General features: G+C 57.5%; 1 protein-coding gene across 1 annotated transcript; it reads left to right on the forward strand.

The window, feature by feature from the left end:
- Positions 1-6,366: 6,366 nt before the first annotated feature.
- Positions 6,367-8,867, forward strand: AVPR2 (arginine vasopressin receptor 2). Its single transcript, XM_004065096.3, has 4 exons — positions 6,367-6,465; positions 6,668-6,865; positions 7,233-8,117; positions 8,224-8,867. Exons 2-4 carry the CDS (start codon positions 6,841-6,843, stop codon positions 8,427-8,429), a joined length of 1,116 nt encoding a protein of 371 aa, XP_004065144.1. The 5' UTR covers positions 6,367-6,465; positions 6,668-6,840; the 3' UTR covers positions 8,430-8,867.
- Positions 8,868-8,913: the final 46 nt, after the last annotated feature.

The raw sequence follows: 8,913 nt of genomic DNA on the forward strand, positions 1-8,913 counted from the left end.
ACATGGTGAAACCCCATCTATTCTAAAAATACAAAAAATTAGCCAGGCATGGTGGTGGGCATCTGTAATCCCAGCTACTCGGGAGGCTGAGGCAGGAGAATCGCTTGAACCCAGGAGGTGGAGTTTGCAGTGAGCCAAGATCACACCACTGCACTCCAGCCTGGGCAACAAGAGCAAAACTTCATTTCAAAACAAAACAAAACAAAAAGATCAATGAAATTGATAAGCCTCTAGCCAGACTGATCAGAAAAAAAAAATGGAGAGAAGATACAAATTACCAATATGGAGAATAAGAGAGAGGGGGCATTATTACAGATCCTACAAACATAAAAAAGTGATAAGAGGATGTTGTGAAAAACTTATTCCAATACATCCAACAACTTAGATGAAATGGACAAATTCCTTGAAAGATACAAATGGTCAACGCTCATTTAGGAAAAAAAATAGATAACCTGATTAGCTCTGTATCTGTCAGAAGAGTTGAATTTATAACCGAAAAAATTCTCACAAAGAAAACTCCAGGTTTGTGTAAATAATACCAATTCTATACAAACTCTTCCAGAAAACAGAAGAGAGAACACTTCCCAACTCGTTTTATAAAGTCAGCATTATACTCATCCCCAAACCAAAGATATTACAGAAAGGGAAAATGTAGACCAGCATCTCTCATTAATACAGATGTAAAAATGGTAAACAACAGCCAGGCACAGTGTCTCACACCTGTAATCCCAGCACTTTGGGAGGCCAAGGTGGGTGGATCAGAGGTCAAGAGATCGAGACCATCCTGGCTAACATGATGAAACCCTGTCTCTACTAAAAATACAAAAATTGGCCGGGTGTGGTGGCTCATGCCTGTAATCCCAGCACTTTGGGAGGCCGAGGCAGGTGGATCACCTGAGGTCGGGAATTCGAGACCAGCCTGACCAACATGAAGAAACCCCGTCTCTACTAAAAGTACAAAATTAGCTGGGCATGGTGGCGCTTGCCTGTAATCCCAGCTACTTGGGAGTCTGAGGCAAGAGAATCGCTTGAACCTGGGAGGCGAAGGTTGCAGTGAGCCAAGATCTCGCCATTGCACTGCAGCCTGGGCAACAAGAGTGAAACTCCGACTCAAAAAAAAAAAGAAAAAAAAAAGAAAAAAATTCAATACTCACTTGTGATAAAAGCTTTCAGCATACCAGGTGACAGAGTGAGAGACTATGCCTCCTCCCCACCAAAAAATATATATATATAAAAAAAGAAGTTACACACAAAATACTATGTACTCTTTTATTTATTTATTTATTTATTTTTATTATTATTTTTTTTTGAGACGGAGTCTTGCTGTGTCACCCAGGCTGGAGTGCAATGGCAAGATCTCGGCTCACTGAAACCTCCGCCTCCCGGGTTCAAGCGATTCTCCAGCCTCAGCCTCTGAGTAGCTGGGATTACAGGCGTGCGCCACCACGCCCGGCTAATTTTTGAAAATACTACATACTGTATGATTCTATTTATATAAAATTCTAGAAAAGGAAAATCTATAGTGATAGATCAGTGGTTGCTAGGCTTTCAGGTAGGGGAAGAAGCTTGACTGCAAAAGGCCACGAGGGAACTTTCTGGAATGTCGAAAATATTTATTCTATGTCATGATTGTGGTTGTGGTTACATGACTGTATACATTTGTCAAATCTTATTGAACAGCACAATTACAATTAATGAATTTTACTGTATGCTAATCATACCTCAATAAAGCCGAAAAAAAAAAAAGTCATTCTGGAGGAGAGAAATCATTGCCTGCGGAGGGCCGTTCCAGGGTGGTGAGTGCATGAGCACTGAAGACACCCGGAGCAGCTGCTGCAGTAATCTGGGGGAGGAACTTGCAGGCAGAGAGAGCAAGAGGAAGTCAGACTGGGAAACCCCGAGGCAGTTACCCAAACAGCCCACTAACAGCAACTGCAGTCGGCCGCCTCTGGGGAGGAAAGGGGGAGGGGCCACTGCCTTTAAAAAAGAAAAAAAAAAATCTCTGCAGTTTTGCCAGGGAGCCGCCTCCTGCCTGACTCTCACATGATGACCTGGAGGCCATCTATGGGTACGGCCCTCAAGCCCTCAACGCTCACCCTTCTTCTACCCCCCGCCCCTCACCCCAGCACCTGCTGGAGACCCTGGCCCTCCCTTCCACTCCGCGAGGCTCTTAATCTATCCCGTTCCATGGGCTGCCTTTCCGCAGCTATAAACAGGCTCTGTCCAGCTTTCCCAGTTATTATTCACTTAGGTGAACAGACACAATTAGATGATCATCCGCAGACTGTCTTCCTGTCATCATTGGCACACGCACACACCCTCACACACAACCCCCCACGCCACACACACACCACACACCCTCACACACAACCCCCATGCCACACACACACACGCACACACCCTCACACACAACCCCCCACGCCACACACACACGCACACACCCTCACACACAACCCCCCACGCCACACACACACACGCACACACCCTCACACACAACCCCCCACGCCACACACACACCACACACCCTCACACACAACCCCCCACACCACACACACATGCACACACCCTCACACACAACCCCCCACGCCACACACACATGCACACACCCTCACACACAACCCCCCATGCCACACACACACCACACCCTCACACACAACCCCCCACGCCACACACACATGCACACACCCTCACACACAACCCCCCACGCCACACACGCACACATCCTCACACACAACCCCCCACGCCACACACACACCACACACCCTCACACACAACCCCCCACGCCACACACACACCACACACCCTCACACACAACCCCCCACGCCACACACACACCACACACCCTCACACACAACCCCCCACGCCACACACACACACCACACACCCTCACACACAACCCCCCACGCCACACACACGCACACACCCTCACACACAACCCCCCCACGCCACACACACACACCACACACCCTCACACACAACCCCCCACGCCACACACACGCACACACCCTCACACACAACCCCCCACGCCACACACACACACCACACACCCTCACACACAACCCCCCCACGCCACACACACGCACACATCCTCACACACAACCCCCCACGCCACACACACACACCACACACCCTCACACACAACCCCCCCACGCCACACACGCACACACCCTCACACACGCACACCCTCACATACGCACACTCACACACACCCTCACACACTCTCACACCCTCACACACGCAAACCCTCACACACATGCACACCCTCACACAGGCACACACACACACACGCCCACCCTCTCTCACACACACCCTCTCACACGCACATCATCACAGATATGCACACCCTCACACACGCACACCCTCACACACCCTCACATTCACACAAGTACACTTGAGTTTTTATTAAATTTGTTTTTGTCCCCTTCAATCCCATCCTCCAACCCGTTGTTCCTCCCTATCTCCTGGGCTCTATATATTCTCCTTCAGGTCACAGTCCCTGTGAGGGCCGTTCCTGTTGACAGGTACTTGGCTCCGTCCTTCCCACTGCCCACAGGCTCCGCCATCTGCACATGCACCCCTCCCACACAATCAGGGGCCTCTTTCTCCTCGTCCTTGGCTGCCTCCTCTTTATCTTCCACCCCTTACAAATCCTTCAGGGCCCTTTAAATGCCTTTTCCACCTGCCTGCTCCCTCTAGCCCCGCTGCCCAGTGTTAAGTGGGTCGCACCATTTCTCTCCTGGGTGACAGGCACAGCTTCCACCAGCCTCCCTGCCTCCACTCTTCTCTGCAGAAGCCCATGTGCTCCTGGGGCAGAGCCCAGGTCCTTCCATCTCTGCAGCCACAGTGCTGGGCCAGCGGCACTTGCAGTTTGGTGAATGGAAGGTTCTGATCATGGGGAACCGGTAGATAGAGAGGGACAAACAGTGTCCCCCCCCCCCCCCAATCTGCCTCCTGTCCTCTTCTGCCCAGACACTAGGCTGGAAGATCAGGAGCCACACCTTGGCACTCACAGAGCCCTTTCTGCAAGTCTTAGAGGGACCAGTGGGAGGTGTGCACATGGGGGCTGCGCTGGCGGGAGTGGGGGCCTGGCACACCCCCAGGTAGATGCCCCGCCCCTGTTAACGCCCAAGGGCAGGGGCTTGAGTGACTCACGTGGGCCTAGCGTGAAACAGCACAGTCTGCCCTTCTTCCCATGGGAGCTGCTGCCCAGCCCCATCTTTCTTGGCCCCCGAGGGTTTGGCTGCCCAGGGCCTCTCTCCTGGCACAGTTCCATGTAGTGCCTGCCCATGTAGCTCCCAGTTCCTCCCCGGGGTCCTGGCTGAGCAGAATGGCACTGGATCCTGATCTGGCTTCTTGCATCCCAGAGGAGACCACCATGGGGGCCCTTCCTCCAGATTCTTCCCTAGTTTAACAACAGGAAGCGAGGAGTCCAGGGGGCAGAGATTGCCACGGGCCTGGCCACATTGCTAGGGGAGGTCCCAGCCTGCTGCTGAGATCCAGCACTGCACAGCCTCGTTCAGGCAGAGAAACTGATAAGGAGATGGTTGCCTGCTCACCCCAAAAGGTTGGCATGGATTCCTCGGCCTAGCCGGCTTTAGACGGAGGGAACAAAGGCTTTCCCAAGGCCCTGCCAGTCCCCAGCCCTGCCCATCTTACCACCGTAGTCCCCCTCAATCATCAAGTCCCATTGCACAGAAGGGGAAGCTGAGGTGCCAAGAGCTGGCGTGGCCTGTTCAAGGTCACACTACTGGGCAGGGGCCAAGCAGGGGCTGGAGCCTTGCTTTCCTATTCCCCAGCCAGGGTCCCCAGATTCTCTGCCAGTTGAGGGAAGCCATCTCCTATTCCACTGATCTGGGTGGCATTAGGAAGGCCTTTTCTATGCTCCTAGATTAGTGACAGCATGTGGTTATTGGGGACAGCATGAGGACGTGCATACGCTGAGGAGATGCAGCTGAAGCGTCAGGCCCGGGGTGCCAGCACTCTGCAGCCTGCCCCCAAGGGGCTCTGCAAAAACATGGCAAAGATGCGGGGTGTGATGTGCACCTGTGTGTGCTGCGGGTGTGTGCGTGTGTGTGGGTGTGTGGTGTTGGCTGTGCGTATGTGGTGTGGTATGGTGTGCAGGTGCATGCAGGTGTGTGGTGTGTAGGGCTGTGTGGTGGGTGCATGTGTGGGTGTGTGGCGTATGGGAGTGTGTGATGTGTGCACGGTGTGGTGTGTGTGTGGTGTGGCGTATGGGTGTGTGGTGGGTGCATGTGTGTGTGGCGTGTGGCTGTGTGCATGTATGTATGTGGTGTGGTGTGTGCGCTGTCTCTGGAAAATGCCCACCCTGTGTTCCCACCACCCTAACAGGGCCGGGAGGGGCCAGGGTGCTGCCAGGCTCTCTGGGCAGGAAGAGGAGGCCTTGGCCGCGGGCCGGACTTGGGCCTGGTCCGTGAGGCTGTTTTGGTCTCTGGCTTCACAGGGCAACAGAGAAGACAGACAAACAGGAAGAAAGCAGCTGCCTTGGGCTGGGCTGAGCTGGGCTGGCCTCGGCTGAGCCAAGCCAGGCCTGGGTGCGGGGGGAGTGGAAAGAGAACTACTGGGATGGGGGCTGGAGGGGGTGTGGGGACAGGGGAAAGAGAGAGGTGTTGGGGGAGGGAGGAGGAGGGCGCAGGTACAGGGAAGGTGCGTCCATACTCATGGCATGTTCAAGAACATGAGCGAGCGTCTCTGTGTCGTGTGTTTGTGGCTGTGTGGCCGTATCATGTATGTGAGGTTGTGTGTGGTGGGAGGGAGCCCGTGAGCACACGGAGGTCCCCAGCCCCTCTTCCTAGGACAGGTAGTTGCAGGTGGGGCAGGAGGAAGAGGGTGGGGGTGTCCCTGGATCTCACAGGGGTTCATGAAGCCTGGCTTGGCCCCTGCCCCACTCCTCCCTTTCCTGTCCCTCATCTCCGGCCAACTGGGCCCTAACTGGGGAGGAGGAGGGGCCTGCGTGGGCCTGGGAGGGGCCCAGCGAAAGTGTTTTCACCCCTTCCTTGCCTGGGCCCAGCGAGGAGCAGGAGGACCCCAACTTGGGAAGGGGGCATGAAGCTCCCACGAAAAAGCAGCTCAGTCCTGGGCCAGACCCACCGCTCTCTGGCCTTAGTTTCCCCACTTATAAAATGGGAATGCTGAACTAAGTGACCTCCCAGAGCACTGCCAACCCAGACAATCCAACCAGGGGGGCGTGGTAGGGTGAGGGTGGGCGTGGAGGCTATGGCAGTGGGAGGAGGGAGTCCTGGGCCGCGACCAGGGAGGCCCTGGGGAAAGGAAGGGAAACAGGAGGCCAGGGGAGGCCTGGGGGAAAGGGGGAGGGGGAGGAAGTCCCCTCCTGGCCAGGTCACTCCCAGAGGCTGGGCTGGGCCAGGGCAGGGCAGCCGATGGAGAGCAGATCTGAGCACCCAGCCACCTTCACGCCACCGCCCAGCTGCCCAGGAGCCCAGCCAGGTAAGGGGCTGCGCCTGCCCGCCCCCCTGCCCAGTCCCCAGCCCTCGGATGGTGGCCTCTCTCGGCCTCGGTTGGGGCAGGGGAGTTCTGCGTGTCTGTCTGGGGTGCCCACTCCCAAACCCGGGACTCATGGGCTGCCTGGGGGATCCTGGGTCCTGTGCATCCGTCTGTCTGACCATCCCTCTCAATCTTCCCTGCCCAGGACTGGCCATACTGCCACCGCACACGTGCACACACGCCAACAGGCACCTGCCATGCTGGCATCTCTATAAGGGCTCCAGTCCAGAGACCCTGGGCCATTGAACTTGCCCCTCAGGCAGAGGCTGAGTCCGCACATCACCTCCAGGCCCTCAGAACACCTGCCCCGGCCCCACCATGCTCATGGCGTCCACCACTTCCGGTAAGGCTTGCCCCTCCATGAGTCCGGTGGGCAGAGTGGGTTTGACGATTCAGGGAAGCCCCTCTTTCTAAAGACCTCCTTCACCCTCACCTCTGGGTGTGTCTCTCCAGGCTGCCAATGAGTGGGGAGGGGAGCACAGCCCCACTTCCCCGCCAGGGCTGGGGCTGGGGCTGGGGCTGGGGCTGGGGCTGCCCTTCATTCTGGACTGCATGAGCCTGGGGTGTGTATCCCTCATAACATGGCTTTCCTGGAGTCCCCTCTGCTAGGAGCCAGGAAGTGGGTGTCCGGATGGGGGCACGGGAGGCAGGCCTGAGTCCCCCTGCACAGCACCCTCTCTAACCAGGCCCTCTTCCCGACCCCTGCCCAGCTGTGCCTGGGCATCCCTCTCTGCCCAGCCTGCCCAGCAACAGCAGCCAGGAGAGGCCACTGGACACCCGGGACCCGCTGCTAGCCCGGGCGGAGCTGGCGCTGCTCTCCATAGTCTTTGTGGCTGTGGCCCTGAGCAATGGCCTGGTGCTGGCGGCCCTAGCTCGGCGGGGCCGGCGGGGCCACTGGGCACCCATACACGTCTTCATTGGCCACTTGTGCCTGGCCGACCTGGCTGTGGCTCTGTTCCAAGTGCTGCCCCAGCTGGCCTGGAAGGCCACCGACCGCTTCCGTGGGCCAGATGCCCTGTGTCGGGCCGTGAAGTATCTGCAGATGGTGGGCATGTATGCCTCCTCCTACATGATCCTGGCCATGACGCTGGACCGCCACCGTGCCATCTGCCGTCCCATGCTGGCGTACCGCCATGGAAGTGGGGCTCACTGGAACCGGCCGGTGCTAGTGGCTTGGGCCTTCTCGCTCCTTCTCAGCCTGCCCCAGCTCTTCATCTTCGCCCAGCGCAACGTGGAAGGTGGCAGCGGGGTCACTGACTGCTGGGCCTGCTTTGCGGAGCCCTGGGGCCGTCGCACCTACGTCACCTGGATTGCCCTGATGGTGTTCGTGGCACCTACCCTGGGTATCGCCGCCTGCCAGGTGCTCATCTTCCGGGAGATTCATGCCAGTCTGGTGCCGGGGCCGTCAGAGAGGCCTGGGGGGCGCCGCAGGGGACGCCGGACAGGCAGCCCCGGTGAGGGAGCCCACGTGTCAGCAGCTGTGGCCAAGACTGTGAGGATGACGCTAGTGATTGTGGTCGTCTATGTGCTGTGCTGGGCACCCTTCTTCCTGGTGCAGCTGTGGGCCGCGTGGGACCCGGAGGCACCTCTGGAAGGTGGGTGTAGCCGTGGCTAGGGCTGACGGGGCCACTTGGGCTTGGCCGCGTGCCCCTGTGCCCCACCAGCCATCCTGAACCCAACCTGGATCCTCCACCTCCACAGGGGCGCCCTTCGTGCTGCTCATGTTGCTGGCCAGCCTCAACAGCTGCACCAACCCCTGGATCTATGCATCTTTCAGCAGCAGTGTCTCCTCAGAGCTGCGAAGCTTGCTCTGCTGTGCCCGGGGGCGCACCCCACCCAGCCTGGGTCCCCAAGACGAGTCCTGCACCACCGCCAGCTCCTCCCTGGCCAAGGACACTTCATCGTGAGGAGCTGTTGGGTGTCTTGCCTCTAGAGGCTTTGAGAAGCTCAGCTGCCTTCCTGGGGCTGGTCCTGGGGGCCACTGGGAGGGGGACCCATGGAGAATTGGCCAGAGCCTGTGGCCCCGAGGCTGGGACATTGTGTGGCCCTGGACAAGCCACAGCCCCTGCCTGGGTCTCCACATCCCCAGCTGTATGAGGAGAGCTTCAGGCCCCACGACTGTGGGGGCCCCTCAGGTCAGCTCACTGAGCTGGGTGTAGGAGGGGCTGCAGCAGAGGGCCGAGGAGTGGCAGGAAAGAGGGAGCAGGTGCCCCCAGGTGAGACAGCGGTCCCAGGGGCCCGAAAAGGAAGGACCAGGCTGGGGCCAGGGGACCTTCCTGTCTCCGCCTTTCTAATCCCTCCCTCCTCATTCTCTCCCTAATAAAAATTGGAGCTCATTTTCCACATGGCAAGGGGTCTCCTTGGATCCGGGTAACGGTGGGTGTGGAGGCA

The sequence above is a fragment of the Gorilla gorilla genome, chromosome X (genome assembly GCF_029281585.2).
Source record: "Gorilla gorilla gorilla isolate KB3781 chromosome X, NHGRI_mGorGor1-v2.1_pri, whole genome shotgun sequence".
Lineage (NCBI taxonomy): Eukaryota > Metazoa > Chordata > Mammalia > Primates > Hominidae > Gorilla > Gorilla gorilla.